A 19883-nucleotide genomic window follows, 5' to 3' on the forward strand; every position below is an offset into this window, starting at 1 on the left:
CATGGAAGTTCGTTGGCTATAATAACACCCTCACTCCTGTATTAAGACCACTTGAACTTAGGAAGCCTCTGTCATAATCAAGGACCCTGCTAATTCCTGTTTCAGTGTATCTGAGAATTGCTACGTCTCCCAATAATTGCAATGAGGGGTACTGGAGAGTAGAAATGGATGACGGTGTGGATAGGGTCAAATAAAACACCAACATTTCAGCAGTACACTGTAAATAATTAGAAACAAATCTATTATAAAATGACTATCTGGGCCAGGTGATGGTGGTGGTGGTGGCGGCGGCGGCGGCGGCGGCGGCGCACGCCTTTAATCCCAGCACTCTGGAGGCAGAGGCAGGTAGATCTCTGTGAGTTCGACACCAGCCTAATCTACAAGAGTTAGTTCCAGGACAGCCTCCAAAGCGACAGAGAAACCCTGTCTGGAGGGGGGGGGGGAATGACTATCTGCTCATATAAATTCAAATCCAAAGACAGAAAGGTTTGTTATAGTAACGGGGATTGCCTGTAATAAGGAAACCATTAAGAAAAAACTTGCTGTTGTCTGCTTGACAGTTTCCATTCGGGTGATGAAAAAGGCTGCAGAGGCTGCAGAGCTGTGTCACTGAGCTTCTGCTTAAAAAGCTTTATAAGCATATAGTATGTTCTATTATCATTGGTGTGTGATTACTTTTAGACATGATGTTAATTCAATTTGAAATTTTAAAACATTTAAAGGAATGTGAGATAATTCATATATAATGATTTGAAACCTCAGACAAAAGCAAACATAATGCATTGAAGCTAGCCGAGGCATCCATGCTGACACCATGGCAACCTTAGGAAGGAAGAGCAGGAGCATCCACAAGGGGTCTGGGCATCACAGATCACTAACCATCAGCTCTCTGGAGCTCCATTATGATGTCCATCATGGTAATAGATATCTCACTTCTCATTTTCTTTTTATTATTTATTTTATTTTATTTTGTATGTGTGTGTGCCTGAGTGCCATGGATGTGCAGGTGTTGGAGGAGGCCAGAAGAGAGTGTCAGATCCCCTAGAACTGGACTGACAGGTGGTTGTGAGTCACATGACATGACGTCTGGGAACTGAATCTGGAACCTTCTGCTAGAGCTGCAAAATGTCCCTAACTGCTGAGCCATCTCTCCAGTCCCAACTTCCTATTTTAAAATCACCAACATAGGCACAGAAAATGGCTAAAAAAATGTTTGGAATAAAACCTAAGGTTGATAAGAAGGCTCACGGTTTCAGTCCCATAATTAAAGCTTGTCATTTTTTATGAATTTTTGTGAATTTTTATGAATTTTGTCAATTATATGAATTTTTCCTTTCAAATTAAAATTTTCTTTTAACGTTATTGAAAGGCTGTTAAAATGTCTTCATTTTGCTTTTATAACAAAGGAAGTCTCTAGGTTTTATGAAGTTTAATGGGTTAAATGGAATGAATAATATTAAGCCCAAAGAATACAGGTCTTCCTTGATACTTTTCTTCTATAAGGAAGCCAACAATTACAAATCAACCAACCTACATCAGAGATTAGCAAATAAATGCTTTTCCTAATATTACCCCAGGGTTCAAACCCATCCTCTCTACCATGCACTGATAGTGTCATCATTCTACCTTTGCAAGACTTCGATGAGGGATCATATCTGTAGCCGTCAGGACATTCACACTCATAGTCTCCTGGAGTGTTCTTGCACACAGCTGAGCCACAAACACTGGGCTTCATAGAGCATTCATCCACATCTGCAAATAAAATCACTGTTAAGATTTTTCCCAGTATCAAGTAAACACTTATTTGTTTCCTGAATCTAACACATATATATGCATATATATATATATATATAATATATATATATATATATATATATAGGCTACTCTATTGTATCTACTCTTGAAACAGCAAAACAATAAATCTATCACCATGCTTTAGTCCCCTAAATATGATTTTTATATGAATTCATGGGAAATTTCACTAATATTCCTTTACAAGAATTAAGAAGAATGGAGTTATTCATTTTCTTATCTACTAAGGAGAAGTATAAAAACACACAAAAGAAGAGGCTCAACTATATTCTTAATATTCTTTAAATGCACTTGTAAATTTATATTTCTGAAATTGGTTGTAAATGTAGATTCACTTAACTCCTCACTACAATTATTTAACAAATGAAAACTCATTTGTTTGGTATTTTTATTTAGAGGTAGACAAATATCTAGCTTTTTCCCATCTGTCCTACACTAATCAACAATGATTTACATTTAAGGTGGGGCCAATTAAAGTCTAAAAGTACTTCTAAAACTGCACTTACTCTAGTATCTTATAGTATTCGGTTAATATTTCTTACATTTCAGATGCATTAGCTGTATAACATGGTGTAGTAGGAAACAAAAGATTGCAAGGCAGTGGTAGGTGGCACTTTCAAGCAAATAGAAGCAAGTGAGACACAGTTCTGCATAGATGCAATTATTGCTCAGCTTTGTTCATAGAGGTCAATAGAGAAAGACAAAATTGAGTGGGAAATGCATTTCCAACTTTGAAAATTGGCAGTTTATCTGGGGAGATGAATAGATGAAAATTTAGACATTGTTCTGTCTCAAATAATGTGCTCCCAAATAATGGAATTAATCCCTCTGGCAAGAGAATGTCAAAGCCAGTGTTCAAAGTACGACATTATACAAGAATTATGTATATATGACTAATGAGGGAAAATATAAGTAACACCTAAAATCTCTAATATTCCTTACAACTTAATACAAATCCCCAGTCGATTGAAAAAAGTTAGGTATCAAAACACTTTTATAATAAAAAGTCCATGCTTTTAGAAGAAAATAAAAGCACATCACTTAATTACTTGGCTTTACACATAGTTGTAGGGAAATATACAGATCATATGAATTTAGGTGTGGCACATTGACATGGTGACTCTGTATCTACTTCTAATGCCAGCAAGGCTTTAGATTTTCATATTTAGTCAAAACTGCCAACCTGATTCCATGTATATCCTCACCATGGCCAAGGTCCTACTATAATGGTTTTCTACATATTTTCTGTAAGGTCTGAGCTTGCTGTATACCACAGATGAATTACTATACATAGAAAGAATGAAAGACACATGCTCTGGTCTTTGGAAACATTCTGTTGGTTGTTTGGTGGCAGTGGGAAACGCAACAAGGCTTGCACATGCTAAGCAAGCACTCTACCATATTCCCAGCAAAAACAGTTATTTTTCTAATTTTACATGCATGTATTAATTCAATGTGGATATGAAAAAAATCACGAAATTGGAAAAAGAAAAGATTACTCAAGTATTTAAGTGTTAAAATAGGAATGGGTACTATCTCTTTATATAAAGCATGTAGTACCCTGAATTATAATGGCTTCCCATAACTGCTGTTCGAATGATGCCCCTATTCCAATAGCCAAACTAAAACATTCAAATAGACAGATAATAAAGATATACAGTCATAAATTGGATAATGGCTTGGAAGAGGCTATTAGTAAATGCATTTCATTTTCAGCTTATTCCACGGGACTTTAAATTATACTGTAGTGACTACACAATAATGAATACTACCAAAAAGACAGAAAATTCCTTGAATGTGAATTTAGACTGGGGATTTTATAAGACAGAAGTAGAGGCTTACATAAAGAAACTTCACATTTAATCTACTGAATTTTTAAGCTCTTAGGAGGAAGAACAAAATCCTTCTTAAGGGTTTCTGCTTTGTAGCAAGATTTCACTGAAAGCTCAGAATTCTGTGTTCAGCTATCCATTCACCTAGCAGGAATATGTATAGATTTCATAGAGCAATTCAGCGTGTGCAAGGAGAAAAAAAGGAAAATGTTGGGAGACAAAAGAAATACATTGACAACATACAAAATCTAACCTGACAGATTATTTAAATCCTAAGGAAAAAATACTTAAGAGCCGTGGTGCAATAGTCAATGTGTAAAAAGAATGAAAAATGGAGATTCTTCATCTTTCTCAAAACCATAATTGGGCTATGGGGTGCAAAATAAAGGATTTATTTTGGAAATCAGAAATACATTTCTGAATAACAGATAAATATAATAGTAGGGTTATTAAGATTTATAGATTTCTTTGTGTATCTGCTATTCATCCTATGGGAAAAAATAGGATGGTAGCTGACCCTGAAAATGGAACAAACAACATTTTTTGAAAGGAATGTAGCACTGAATCCTCTCTTTGGAATGAAGTGCTTTAATCACCATATTTATCACTAAACAAATTCTGTAAATATGCACTTGTGCATGTGCACACACCAGAAGAATAATACTCTTATTGCTAATAAAATACTCTTGTTATTGCTAATATAAACTAAAACAGAGTTCAAAGGCACGCAAGGCTCCAAGACATGGTGGCACATTTAAAATAAGTACTTTCTGACCACATTGTCTTCCAGAAGTTTCCCAAGGAAATTCCTCTACCTGAACTTTGACCTCACCCAACAAATACATTTTTTATTCTGTTTCTGTGCTCTTACCTTTGCAGTCTTTTTTGTTTGAAAGCATAGCAAAGCCACTTCTGCAGGAGCAGTGGTAACTTCCAGGAGTGTTGTCACAAATCTGGCTGCAGCCCCCATTTACATTTAAGGGATCTTTACATTCATTTACATCTGCATTGGGAAAATAAAGCATTTTTAAAGAAATACCACCTTCAGATAATTTGTCATGTGGCCAACCCAGAAAAGTCAGCAGGCAAGGAATTTTCACACATACCAAACTGGCATTTGTCCCCTTGCCATCCTGGTTTGCAGATGCATGTGAAAGCAGCTTGGCCATCTTTGCAGCTCAGATACCCATCTTCATTGCATGGCATAGGATCACATTGGTCTGGGATGGCTAAAGGAAACAGACTTGCTTTTAACGTTTACCTTAGGCAAGAAAAGGAATCGCAGAAATGGAAAAATACAACTGCATGCCTATAATAATAAGGATAAGATGCATTTTTTCAAACAGTAGGCCTGGGGATGTAATTCGGTTGATAGAGTTTAGCTTTTCAGTTTAGCATTTGCAAAGCCCTGGTTTTGATGCCCAACACTGCATACACCTGATGTTGTAATCCCAACTCTCAGGAAGTGGAGAAAGAGAGATCACAAGTTTGAGGTCATCTATGCCTATATAACCATTTTAAGGCCAGGGAAGAAAATGTGAGACAGGCCTCACTATGTAGTTCTAGCTGTTTTGGAATTCACTATGTAGGCCAGGCTGGTCTTGAACTCAGAGAAGTCTGCCTCCCAAATGCTGGGATTAATTAAATGCATGCACTATGAAGACGGGCAAATACTTCACTTGACTTGAGCCTTACAACAGTTCTATGAGGAAGACAGACCAAGCAAACTATTCTCTGTGTGACGATAGAATTTGGCAATTCCAATGTGGATTAAGACAGAATTTTTAAAAGGGACCTTATTGCCCTAAATAAGTAGAATTCTTGTTAAAATACATCGAACACTGGAAAACTTGATGTTTAAGTGAGAAGAAATGAGTATAACAATCACACACTGGTCACTGTAGGTTCTGTATAGACTTCAGACAGAAAAAGCTGTTCGATACATTTTTATATTTATATTATTGATGTCCAAATGTTAAAAAGAACGAGCCTGGCTCTCCTCTGATAATTAGTAGTGATTACATAACTCCAACCAAAATGAAGATGCTACATACAACAATCCTGACAGCAGTAACTTGAAGCCTACTATCTCTTCTATCACTAACCACCCGTCAGCTGAAATGTTAGGGGGAAATTTCATTTCATGTAAGACCAATGCATTTATAACTAAAAAGTATGTTTGTATATGCAGTTCAAAAAACACATCTCTGCTGAGCGTAGCCTCCTTCGACAGTTCACTTACTGAATTTTAAACATTAGTTAATATTGACACAGTGCATTTTACTTCCCAAGACTTATATTTCATTTTATTATTATTATATTATTTGTTTTTACACAGTAGCTTACCATTGACACAGCTCCTGAGGTCGGGGTAAGCATTAACAGACTGCCGCGCAGCACTGAACAGGCCAGCACGGAACGTGCCCAGACAACCTGTAAGATAGAAAAGACAATTGTGTCCCAGCAGCCTTCATCTGAAGTCACAGCAGCAATTACCCTAAAGTCGTCGGGATATTTCTGTTCTGATGGCTTTGAAAGAGTTAGTACTCACTGTGCCACCCTAACAGTTTCCATCTCCCCCTTTTTCCGTCAAAGTTCAAGAAAAGTCAGGTACGGTGAAGATACTTATGAACTCAGCAAGCGCTGCAGCTCTAAGCCCATGCATTGTTAACACGATGGCCAAGAAAAGACACACTGTCTTTTTATGGTTGATGCTTCAAATGCGTGCTTTTCTCTTCCCTCGAGTAACAGTAATTTGGTGAATACTGAATAGCACGCGATGGAGTATGTCCTTTCTGTAAATGTGTTTCTCTTTTGGGTTGATGAATAAAGAACTGTTTGGCCAATAAAGGCAGGAAGATAGGTAGGACTAGGAGATGAGGTGAATTCTGGGAAAGATAGAGAGGGACCTCGAAGAGACACCATGTAGAGACCAGGAAGATAGGACATGCTAGGTATTCTCTGGTAGATAAGGCCATGTAGAAATACATAGATTAGTAATTATGGATTAATAATTAAGACGGAGCTAGCCAATAAGAAGTCCTAGCCATCATCCAACACTTTTATAATTAATATGTCTTTGTGTGCTTATTTGGGGCTGCAGGGCAGTGGAACCAAGCTGGAAAGAAATACCAGCCAGCAACAAGCACATGTTATATATAAATGGATTGACAGAAGTAAACAAAACATGAGTCAAAATCCCTCCCATAAACAGGAAAATTACCAACTGGGGACATATTTTAAAGTAACACTTACAGTGGATCACATGAGGTTGATATGTTACTCGGGAGAAAAAGATTAATCCAAATTTAATAGTTCCTCCCACAGGATGCTCCCTGGTTCTGATAGTCAGGCACAGACAGAGCCTTCAGGCTTTCTGGCCTGTGATTCTCTGGCAGGCTGTGGTGTGAGAACTAGTTGCATCATATCCGAAGTGTCCTGTTCCCCTAGCACACACTGATTTAAAATAAAAAGTAAACAAAACACATACTTACCGTATTATCAAAGCAACATTGGTAAGATGAGGAACATACTTATATATTTTTTAAAAGTTATTTAACGTGTGTGTGCAAACAGATGCATGCACACTATGACAGGTGGAGAGCATAGGACAACTTTTTTGGGAGTCAGTTCTCTCTTCCTTGCTTTTGAAGATCTGATGTTATTTCAGTTGCTATACTCACTCCTGAGCTTCTAGCCCATTCCTCTATCTCTGCCTCCCGTCTCCATGTGGAGTGCTGGCTTTGCAGGCATGAACCAGCACATCTGGCTTTTTTTATTTTTTCCATGGGTCCTGGGCATTGCACTCAGGTCATCTTCCATCTGCTCAGCCATTTTACTGGCTCCTATGTGGACTTAAAATAACACAAACAAGCAAAAAAAAAAAAAAAGTCTGGTAGCTCTCCATTGAAGAGCCACAGTTAGGTGACTAGGTGACAACAACAACAGGTGTCCAGAATGTTCCATTTATCCCCTCCTCTTGAGGTAAGGGATTACCGCTGTTTAGCCTTAATCAAAAGAAGAGGGACTTTTGGAGGTTGACTTTTAGTTCAGTTTTTTCCTCTTCTTGCATGATGGTATTTTTGTGTTGGTACATATTTTTAGGGCTACTCATCAAAACTCTCTGGTAAAATTGAATAATTTAGTTCCAGAATGTTTCTCCAACATCTGAAACTTATTTCTTGTTAGTATTGATATGATCTGCTACAGCTAGGAAAAGCAAATTCATTCTTTCACTATGTAAACGACCCATTTCAAAATTTATCTCATTTGTATCATGGTTTACTTCTATTAAATTTTGTGATACAGGATACTGAACATCTACTGCACCAGCTCTGCTTTCAGGAGAAGGTGAGAATAAAGACTACTTGTCAACAGTTTCACCTCTTACTTTCATTTAAATAGGATTTAAAAGATCCTATTTGACATGTTCACATTTTGGTACTCTGAGATTCAATCTTGTCTTGATGTAATTTGTCTTTAAAAGCCCATTGCAGCCAGCTCTAAGCCACAGCCTTGCTAATACACAGTTGTTCATTTTTGAGAATTTTATACAATATATTTTGAGTATATTCACCTCAAATTCACCCCAACTCCTTCAAGATCCATCCCATATCTCTGTCTCACCAACATCATGTCCTCTTGTTTTATGTTAATTATAAATGAAAATATAATTACATCATCCCCCCTTTCACTTTCCTCCCTCCAATTCTCCTACCTACCCAATCCTTCATACTGTTCCCTCTCAAAATTATGGCCTAAATACATAGACACAATCTGCTCAGTTTGTATAATGTTACTTATATGTATAGATTTCAGGGCTGACCACTTGGTATTGGATAGCCAATTAGTCATTTCATGCACGGAGAGGACGATTTCCTACTCTGAACAATCCTGAGTTGCCTTCAGTTCTCTGTCTATAGGTCCCCATAAGATTGACCTCTTTTATCTTAACGTGTCTATTGATATTGTATTTTTTCAGGTCTTGTTCAGAAGCCATATTGCTAGGGTATCATGTATGCAATTTCTCTAACTTCAATTAGTTCTGTCCATAAATCTCTTGCTATAGGGTCAGGCTCACCCTCTCCCAGATGCCACCAACTGCCCACAGCTCCAGAGCTAGGCATGGAGGATCATGAACCCCTCCCACTCCATGCTAGAATGTTGACTGGCTTGATCTGGAGTGCAGGCATCCTCAGTTGCTGTGAGTACATCGGTCCTGTCAAGTACAGATGATACTGCTTTGTTCCAGTACTCCCCTTTGATGTGGGATGCCCTTCTGCATTGCTTCGAATATGTGTTGCCTTTATTGGCTGATGAATAAAGCTGCTTTGGTCTATGGCAGACCAGAATATAGCTAAGTGGGGAAATCTAAGCAGAGATTCTGGGGAAAGAAGGCAGAGTTGAGAAAGATGCCAACAGCCGCCAGAGAAGCAAGATGTGAGGTAACGAGCAATGGCCTTTGTGGTAAAATATAAACTAATAGTAATGGGTTAATTTAAATGTAAGAGCTGGCCAGTAATAAGCCTGAGCCATCTGCCAAACAATTATAATTAATATTAAGCCTCTGAGTAATTATTTTATAAGCAGCTGTGGGACCAGGACACATAGGAAGACCAGAGCATGACTTAACAGGACCTTCAACTTGCAAAACTCCAGCATCAATTGTTCATTTATCAAGTCCCTCGGGCGTCACGGAGACTGCTGGCTTTACATGCTTTTCCTATTTGCACTTCCAGTGGCAGCTATGAGGTTTCCATCCTGCAGTTTGTGGCCTGCTTCAGTTTACTTTCCATCCCTCAGACAGTTCTTCTGAAAGAAGTTTTTGATTCTTAACGTGTTGATTCAGTTTGGCCTTCTGGTGCTTAGGTCTGCTCAGAGTATTGAACATTCGACATCTATTTCCTATCTGAAAACTAATCCGGTTCCAAAATTCATCCAGGTTTCTGAAAGTAGCCATTGCAATTATTCATTAGCAATTCCAACTGCTTAGCCTTTCCTTCATGAGGCTTTGAAACTGCTGAGTGAATGAAATCTTTGACATCAACTGGAATGCCCAGTGCTAGCTCTCTGCCTTACTCACGGTAACAGAAGTGAATCTGCCACCCAGAGTGGGTTATTTCTGATGTCGTGCACATCATTCTGTTGGGAAACCATCTGACCCTCCTTTGTGTCACACGATGGAACTTCTTTTATTGGAAGGCCATTGGGATTTCTTAGCAGTTTCATTTTAACTTATTGCATGTTCTTCACTCCAAAGCAATAAGGAACCCCGAATACACTGTGTTCATTTTACTCCTGCTGTGCCAGTCTTGATAGAATAAATTTACAGACTGATACATAAGTTTGTCACCATTCAACTTCTATTGGTTGTGAGCTTTTCTTTTTCCTGAAGACACCATGTTTTTTGTATTATGCTATAAAGCCAAAGCGTGTGTTATACTTTGAACAAGAGTGTGTAGATGAGCAAATTGGGAGCATGGGGGGAGAGAGGAGGGATGTCAGAAGAGGCGGGGGGGGGGGGGGGAGAAGGGAGAGAACAGGAGAGATCAGGAGGACTGAGACAGAGGAGAAATAGAGGAGGTCAAGAAGGGAGATGCCTTGTTAGAGGGAGACAGTACAGGTTTGGAAAGAGGTCTGGCACCGGGGAAATGTTGGGGAATCCAAAGGGATGACACCAACTAAGAATCTAGGCAGTGGTGGAGAGGCTGCCTTTGATGGCCTTCCCCTATCATGAGATTGATGACTACCTTGGTGGCCATTCCTAGAGCCTTCATTCAGTAGCTGTTTGAAGCAGAAGCAGGTACCCACAGCTAAACACTGAGCCATACTCCTAGAATCCAGTTGTGGAGAGGGAAGAAGGATGAGCAAAGTTTTCTACCACAATGTGCTAGAAAAACCCGCAGAAACAGTTGACCTAACCTAGTGAGAGCACAGAGACCGTAGTCATAAAGCTGGGAACCAGCATTGGATGGAGCCAAGCCCTCTGAATGGGGGTGCCAGCTAGGAGGCCAAGACAGTCTATGGGGCCTCTGACAGTGAAACCAGTGTTTATCCCTAGTGCACAAATGGACTTTGGGAGTCCATTCCCTATGGAGGGATACTATTGCAGCCCAGATACATGAAAGAGGCCCTAGGCCTTCCCCCAAATGATGTGAAGGTCCTTGATGGTCCCCCATGGAGGGCCTCACTATCCTTGGGGAGTAAATGGGGGGTGTGTTGGGGGAAGTCGGTGGGAGCATGGGAGGATGGGAGGGTGAGGGAATGGGGGATTGACATGTAAATAAGAGTTCTTCTAAAATTAAAAGGGGGGGGAGAGTGTATAGATGTAACTGTGTCAAGAACACTCTGGTGCCTGGCAGCATCATTGTTATCACTGGGCAGGTCTTCAGACCATCTAAATACTGAAACTTTGGATGAAAAGTAATTCTTCCCTGAGATGTTACAAGGTGTACCTTAGATAACTTTTCTTTTTTATTCATTTTTTAAAGACTTATTGTGAAATGATGTGTATGTATCTGTGTGTGGGGATGTACAGGTGTCTGTGTATCTGTGTGTGGGGATGTACAGGTGTCTGTGTGGGATCATAGATATCAGATTCCCCTAGAACCTGAACTGAACTCAAGTCCTCCACAAGAGCAGTATATGCTCTTCATCACTGAGCCTCTCTCCAGCCCTCCCTCTAGTCTCCCATGTAGTGCAATTTGCCTTGCAACTCGTGATCCACCTGTCTCAGCCTTGTGAATGCTAAGGGATTCCAGGTGTGCATCCCACACCCGTCCTCAACCTAAACTTTCCTTTTCTGATAAGATACCAAGAGAACCCATTCATCTGCTGTACTGGCTTGCAGATCATTTGCAGACCAAATCATTTGCTTCACTATCAACCTTAAAAGAAAAGAACTGTCTGGGATTTGTTCCATTCTTTGTAAGATGTTCCTGGCACTTTTCTCACTGACTCATTTTCATCAGAAGCTTCACAGCTAGCTTTCTGTTGCAGTGCATTTATCTCCCTGAAAAGTTAAAAATCTAAAAGTCAGCTCACAGTAGACAACAGAGTCATGGAAAATAAGTTTAGGAAAGCTTCTTTCTATAGTGAAGACCCTGAATCTAAAACAAAACAAACAAACAAAAAAGGCCTGGGATTAGCAGGGAAATCTACTGTCACATAAATCTGTGTTTTCAATTTGTAGCAAAGAAACCTTCTAACTGGCAGACCAGAGCCTGATGGAATCAGCATGTAAAATTAAGTAAATAGGAGTCAGTGTTTCTGGTTGCTGCAAGCAACTTCAAGGTCTTGTAGTGTTGCAGAGAGACTAGCATAATAATATTTGCATAATTCCTTAATATCACAAAACAGTTGACTCAATTCCTTTTGCTCCTGACTACAAGTTTTTGAAAGAAAGGCTTAAATGGCTATCAAACTAAGAAATAACACATGATGTACTAGAGGACTGTCATGTTATTAAGAGCTGTTTAGTTCTCCAAACATATTTCCTAATTGCCATAAAAGAAATGACATATATTACTTCTCTGCTAAAAAACTCAACAATTAGCTACCTTTTGCAGAATAACAAGACATCTCTCAAATTACTAGTCTAAATAATAGCTATTTGGGACTAGATTTTTTAGTAAAATGTCTGGAAAGCAATTGATTCATCTAACCAATGGTCTCTGTAGCATGTGGAGTTAGCCAGACTGTCTGATTAAAGTAAAAAGCCTTTGCAAGATGGGCTTTCACTCAAACATGATAGCTCATGATGTTCTGGCACCCCACCTCTACCGGCATATAGAATATCACATGTCATGATCTCTTCATGTGACTGACTGTCTTTCACTATGCTGGTCTTAAAATGGACCTTATCCCATGGCAGCTAGCATCCAAGGAGAAAGTAGGCTCTGTGAGGCCCTTTAAGAGGCATTGTATCACTGCCACCATACACTATGATGAAAGCAATTCCAGAATCCACCTAAGAATGTGTGGGTAGGGAAGATAGAATCTACCTCTGATAAGGGAGTGGAAAAATGACACATCAGAGAGCATGAGGAGCAGGAGATACTTCTGTGTCATCTTTGGAAAATGCAATCTATCAAAGATAGATTGCAAGGCTCATTTGAAGTCACTCCATATTTTAGTTTCCTGATACTCTTGCCAACCTTCTCAAAGTATGAAGTTTGCTTCTATCAATTCTTTTTGCTGTTTGCCATTTCACCTACCTTTATTCGTGTTTTCATTTCTCATTATTTGTGGCTTACTCTATTTCATTTCTTGTTTTCTGCATTTGAACACTAAGACATTTTTCAAGCCTCATGGCTTGTCTTCTCACCTTAGCTCTTAGTTACCACAGCCCTTGTCTCTCACCAGAGGACACCAGACTTCAGTCTACTGTTTGTTGTTTTAAATTTTTATTATCATTAGTGTCTAAACCCCTAGTGTTTCTCTAGAGATGATGTGAAAAAAATGAAGAAGTTTAGATGAATTCATCAGCTTGAAAGGACCTGCAGACTAAAGTGTGCTTTCCATTTATGTATTTATTTTTATCTATTTATTTATTGTGTATGTGTGTATATGTGTTTAGGAATTTAACTTAAGGTCTTATGGGTGTCGGGAGGCACTCTACCCATGAGATACATCTCCAACCCTAAAACAATGACTTCTAACATATTTTGGTCAACATATACCATTCTCCAGAAAACTTTTTCTCCATGAACAAGGTGATATTTCCAGGCAATATTTTCCAATGTCTATATAGATGGTAAACTTATTTATCCCATTTCCTCTTGAAAAAGAGAAGGACTGGGTTCAGTCTCCAGCAGTTTATAAATTTGATTTTATAAGTTTACATATAAACACATGTGCACATAAAACTACACTTTAATAAATTCTTTAAAAACATTATCTGCTTTTATTTCTTGAAGCAGATTACATCAATTATTTCCATCTATGAGATAAAAGCCAGTGAACTCAGGGTATGTGTATTCCAAACTTAAATGTTGTAAGAGCAGCAGACAGCACAGTTAGCTGTATAAAGTGCTTTATATGGCCATAGAATTTTAAGTCTAGATGCTGTCCAAAAAGTATTGGCATCTGTGGTCTAATTGCAGAACAACCTTCTCTCCTTTTAGGAAGAGCCCAGTATAAGTTGTGGATGATTAAACTACAATAAACTGTCTTTATTGTGAACAGAATTATACAGTGCATTTTCTCTAAGGTCACTGCCCCTATGCATATCTAATGACTAAATGTGTAATTTAATGAATTTTGTTTTTCTCCTTCAACACTGGAAGTCACCACTTAAACATACAATACCAAATATAAAATTTCAATCAAAAACATTTTTGTTCCATTTCATTCTTGATGCTTCTGATAATTATACCTTACATTAGAAGAAAGATAAATAATAAATCTATTACTTATCTCCTTTACAGTCCAAGAGGTCTGAAGTTAGAAAATATAGTGATATTCTACATATAAAATATAGAAACTGGTCAGTCGGTGGTGGTGCAAGCCTTTAATCCCAGCACTGGGGAGGCAGAGTCAGGCGTATCTCTGAGAGTTCGAGACCAGCCTGGTCTACAGAGCAAGTTCCAGGACAGCCTCCTAAGCCACAGAGAAACCCTGTCTCAAAAAAAAAAAAAAAAGGAAGAAAGAAGGGAAGAAAGAGAAACCCTTTCAAACAGTTAAAAAAAAAAGTCAACAACAATCACAAAAAAGCAAAATCCAGAACATAGAATCCAAGTTACATTGCCAGCTGAAGGTTACTCTGAAACTGGAGCCCACATCTCAGATTCTGAGTTTTGTTTTGTATGTTACTCTTCTATCATGCACCAAGGAAGTCAGGGCAAGAGAAGAGAAAGTTGGATGGATCCAGAAAAGAAAAAACAATGGAATAGATAAAAGAAGAAAAGTTGTTGTTTAAGTAACCTCTTTTAAACACATAGTTCTATATTAGAACATTATCTTTATTCAAATATATTGTGATCAAAGAAGGTATCTTTTATACTGTTGCTCAAAAATACCATATCATTACATGGCCCTAAGAAACAAGGTTAATGTAACTTTACAATTTTGGTAGCTAAGCAGTATCTCTTTTATTATGGAATATTTAAATTCCCATCTAAATATGAGAGGCTGGAACAGTCCTGATGACCTATCCTTTCTCAATAACTTCAGTAATGTAAATCTTGGCTTTTTTTTTAAAAAAAAAAGTGATGACTCGTTATATATACAGAGAGATCCTTTCATGGATGAATGCTTTTCTCCATTCCCTACCCTTGAAAATGTAAAAGCAAAGGAATTTATAAAACCCTGTTTCAATTTGTATCTGCAGACACAAATAACACCACCTCCTAATGTACATATACCACATTATTGGCAGTTTAGAATCTGAAACAGTATGAATGGGATACTTTTAGGAGTGATGAGAAGATGTCACAAAGAGAGGACTGTGAATGACTTCTACAAATGGCCAGGTGACTATTGTGTACATCATACTATTTGATGAGGTTAGATACCTTTTGTTTCATGAAAGATAGTCCATGTGTACATATTTGTGCATAATGTCTGACTACCTGAATATAATTGGCATCAGCCTAAAGTTGCTTTAGAAGAAAGACATGGAAAACTGAAAGTTGATGTGCAGCATAATAAAAAGCCATACGAAATTATTGTACATGACTTTAAATACATGAACATCATAGTTCTTAACATCTTCTCAAGGGTGCTAAAACAATAATGGATGTGTATTTGGCAGAAAGTGAGGTTTAAACATATCTAAGTTTCCTTCAATTTCTAAGATTTTATGTTACAGATACTTAGAACTTACCCAAATATTTTGGATAAAAATAATCCTAGAAAGAAAATAAAAAAATAGATATTAGCAAACTCAAATATCACTACAGAGTTAAAGATTAATTTTTCTAATTTGCTTTTATATGAATATGGAAATGACCTACATGTTGTATGTTTTCACATTTCTAATTTTTCTATAAATACTTCAAGAATAGATAGCCAATACTTGACCAGTATACATATACATATATATAAACACATATATGTTTGTGTGTATACATATATATGCTTAAAACACTACTGAACAATAAAATAACATTTTAAAGCTTCTGATTTGAACTGGTTGTAGTTGATAACTATAACAATATATTCCCTCTTTTATAATCCTCTAATTTTTTCATGGCAATTAAACATACACTTTTCTTACAGGGTCTCTCGAGACACCCTCTATCTACCTTGGAACTCACTATGTAGACCAGGTCCACCTGAAACTCACAGCAATCCATGTTCCTCTGCCTCTGTGTGCTGGGACGGAAGGTATGCACCACCACACCTAGTCTTCATTTGATACATCTTATGCCATGATGACTATCTACACTGGAGTCAACAATGAAATCATTTAAAGAGAACTAAAATGACCACTTACCTTATTGCATCTAATGCATGTGAAACACCTTCCTTATATATTGATGGATAGCAAAATAATGATGACATATGGATGAAGGAATGTATTTTATGAACAGGGTAATTTTTATGAGCTTCTGACAGTACACTCATAATGTAAATAAATAACACAAGAATATTTCATACAAAAACAAAATTTCTGCATAAAAAGTATTCAAAATTCTGGCTTAGAGTGGAGCTTGGCTTTTTCTACATCAAAATCTACACTCTTTCCTCTTATCATGTACAAACTTGCACGTTTCTACTGGCTTATAAGAAAGGGGCCTGACACTGACTCATTCAGACAACAGTGTTGTTTACTGCAGAAGCAGAGACAAGACAATAAGGAGACAAACAATGGCATTTAAAGATTGGTGACATGCTGATGACAAGCGAACAGGTAAACATCAGGGTCAATAACACTGGGAATACTGGCCTAAGAGTATGAGGGATATGGACAGGGAGTAGGTGGAATCTGTCAACAAAACTATTAGTGAAGGTAAAGAAACACGAATGTGTTTTCCTTCTTCACCTTCCTCCCCCTTCTTCCTGTGGTCCATCTTCCCTCCCTACTACTCTTTAAAGGCTGAGCTTTGAGAACATATCTACAATGCAGATATACAACTCAAGTATGGGTAATATAATCATGTGACTTGATTGCTCAAAGCAAAACCATTGATTAGATGTGGTGGATAGGCAAAATCAAATGAAAGCCTTGATCTTATTAGAGGGACGTGTTGTGTTGCAGTTTATTATACCATTCTTTCTACTTTTTAAACTTTCCATAAAGGGAAGGAATATATGCACATATCTAATACATACTGTATTCTTTTGTATTATGGAAGTTTGTAAGAGTGCATACACATTCCTTTTTAGAATGAGAATGTAAAACATAGAATACATATGTTAAATCCTACCCAATAAATTTATTACATTGTGTAGGATAGAAAATTTTCTATTGTTGTTGTCTGTGCTGGCTAATTTTATGTCAACTTGATACAAGCTAGAATCATTTGAGAGGAAGGAATCTCAAGGAGAAAAATGCTTCCTTAAAATAGGCCTGGCAGTGGTGACACAAGCCTTTAATCCCAGCACTAGGGAGGCAAAGGCAGGTGGATCTTTGTGACTTCGAGGCCAACCTGGTCTACAGAGTGAGTTCCAGGACAGGCTCCAAAGCTATACAGACAAACCCTGTCTCGAAAACAAACAAACAAACAAACAAACAAACAAACAAAAAAGAATTGTAGACAGACCTGTAGGGAATTTTCTTAATCAGAGATCCCTGGGGAAGGGCCCAACCCATTGCAGGTGATGGTACTTTTGTGACGGTGGCCCTGGGTTCTATAAGAAAACAAGCTGAGCAAGCCATGAGGAGCAGACCAGTAAGCAGCACTCCTCCATGCCTCTGCATCAGCTCCTGCCTCCAGGTTCCCACCTGGTTTGAGCTCCTACTTTTGCTTCCCTCAATTCAGGTTAGTAAACCAAAAAAAAAAAAAAAAACCCTTTCCTCCTGAGTTGTTTTTTTGATCAAGGTATTTCGTCACATTTTTGTCTCAATTCTAGGTAGATTAAAATTTAATTGTTGCATATTTGGGGAAAATTTCTTCTTTGAACCTATCAGAACACATAGGGATTAAAAAAGAGCTACAATAACAACCACAGACCACAAGTAGCTACAGTTGGGGACAAATTTTCTAAGTATGGACAAAGAGTCCTTGCTCTTTATCACTCAGCTGTTGTCATGGTTCTGGGAGCTGTGGCAGAGGCAAAGGAGGAGCCTTGTGTATGTCATCTCTTTCTTTTCCTCCAGATTGTATAATTCAGCTCAGGTAGAACATCTGAGGAGACCCTGAACAGTGTTCCATGTAGACTCTCAAGGTCATGCTCAAAGTGCTCCTTGGAGATATTAATGCTACTCCTGTTAGTTACAAGCATACTATAAATTGCCCTCTCCTGAAACACAGAATGGACAAAGAGTCCCATGTTGCTGTCTTTATGTTATGTTTGGCGGGTGGGTAACTTGGAAATTTTTAGACACTAATGATTACTGCTGATTATCAGTGGCCTCGGGAAACTTCATGAAGGTTACAGAATAGTATACAGTCAGCATACATAATGCTGTAATGACTAATCTCAGTTAGGTGGCCCCATTTCTATCTAGAGCCTCTTAAAGATAAATGGCAAGACACACCAGTCTATAATCACAGTACTTGGGAGGCTGAAGCCAAAGCAGATGGATAGGGAGCTCCTTGTAGTTGGAGCTACAGAGTAAGAGACTGTCTCAAACACAATCAACCAAAACAAAAGCACAGTGACAATGCAAGTACATATATGGTCACTTACCCTTCAGTCGCATCTTCTCTTGCACCCTCAAGGCTACCAGATTTGGTTAGGATAATAAAATAGTCACACATTATAAAGTCGATACTAGTTGCGAGTAATGAGACTTAAGGGAAATGGAGTTTGGCTGGAGTGCCTGTCATTGGCAGCCTGCCTGAAATGTCAGTGGTAACACATGAGAAATGAACTCCTAAGTCATTAGCTTTCAAACAGAAGCAAGGTAGCTCAAGCTGGCAGTGTTCTGACTGCCAATATATATCCGAGTGTGGACTTGGTCATTTCCACGAACTCTTACCGTTTCGGGATTGTTTTCAAAGACCTCCCTGGCTTCCTCTTTATTGCAGAGCTCTTCGATGCATTCTCTTTCAAGATTGCCCTTTTTAGTTTCTTCAAGCAAGGTATTTGCGCGGCGCTTCCTCACCAGGACTTGCGAGGCATGTTCTTTTGACAAAACTGTAGAAAACATAAGCTTTTATATAAGTCAAAAAAAGACCTTCATTTTTTCCCTAAGATATATCATCTTATTAAACAATTAAGGGTGAATTAATTTTCTTTGTGATAGTAAAACTAGAGCTTAGAAAATACATAGCTATGTAAGCCCTTTGGTTAACAACTCCCCAAGCAGATCAGTGCATGCCTGACTGTGCAGCTAGCTATAGCTGTTTTGTGTGAGCTGTACAATTTATCCAGTTCATGCTTGAGACCAGCATAATCCATAGCTTCATGCAAATATTTGTCCTTATACCCACAAGATAGTCTTTACACATCGTCAAAGCAACTACTCCTTCTCGTTGCAACACATAGAGACCGTTACAGAAAACCACAAGTAATCAAAATGCAGACATGTGGAGCCTAGTCCCAATGGATACAGACACAAAACAACTTCAGCACCTAAGGCTCAGACAACATGGTGAAACAGTGTGGAAAGATTGTAAGAACCAGAGGACTGGGGAGTTTGCTGAGACTGTGTTGCTTAGCAATGTCAGAAGCTACATCCATAAAGCCTCATCAGCATGACTACATAAACATGAGCTGAACAAGGATGGCCATGGACATGCAGAAGCAGACAGGGGAAAGACCAAGAGACCTCAACCTTAAACAAAATCCTACAGTCAACAAAGGAATGCTAAGCATGATACAAATACTCTGCCCCTTCATAGGGCACACCATTGGTTATCCACTACCAAATGATCAGCATTGAAAACACACATGCAAGTAACATTATACAAACTGAACTGGTTATACTTATGTGTAGGGATATACATGTAATGATATGTCATTTAAAGGGGCCAATAAAATTGAAAGAGGAGTATATGGGAGAGTCTGGAGGCAGGGAACAAGGGTAAATGATGTTATTTATTAAATATGGGCAAGAAGTAATGCTGCTTTAGGTTTCTTCTAAAAGAGAAATGTAAATACAATAGTTTGGGTTGTATTTTTAACTCT

General features: G+C 38.2%; 1 protein-coding gene across 1 annotated transcript in view; it reads right to left on the reverse strand.

Moving 5' to 3' along the window:
- Pros1 (protein S) overlaps nt 1–19883 on the reverse strand; it is a 63048-nt gene that overhangs the window by 25828 nt on the left and 17337 nt on the right. The window contains exons 2-7 of the mRNA XM_027412435.2: nt 18733–18890; nt 15469–15493; nt 5991–6077; nt 4751–4873; nt 4516–4647; nt 1627–1752 (exon numbers count right to left, since the gene is read on the reverse strand). Coding sequence (XP_027268236.1) covers nt 1627–1752; nt 4516–4647; nt 4751–4873; nt 5991–6077; nt 15469–15493; nt 18733–18890 — 651 coding nt within the window. The remainder of the gene's footprint in view (nt 1–1626; nt 1753–4515; nt 4648–4750; nt 4874–5990; nt 6078–15468; nt 15494–18732; nt 18891–19883) is intronic.

The sequence above is a fragment of the Cricetulus griseus genome, chromosome 4 (genome assembly GCF_003668045.3).
Source record: "Cricetulus griseus strain 17A/GY chromosome 4, alternate assembly CriGri-PICRH-1.0, whole genome shotgun sequence".
In the NCBI taxonomy this organism is placed as follows: Eukaryota; Metazoa; Chordata; class Mammalia; order Rodentia; family Cricetidae; genus Cricetulus; species Cricetulus griseus.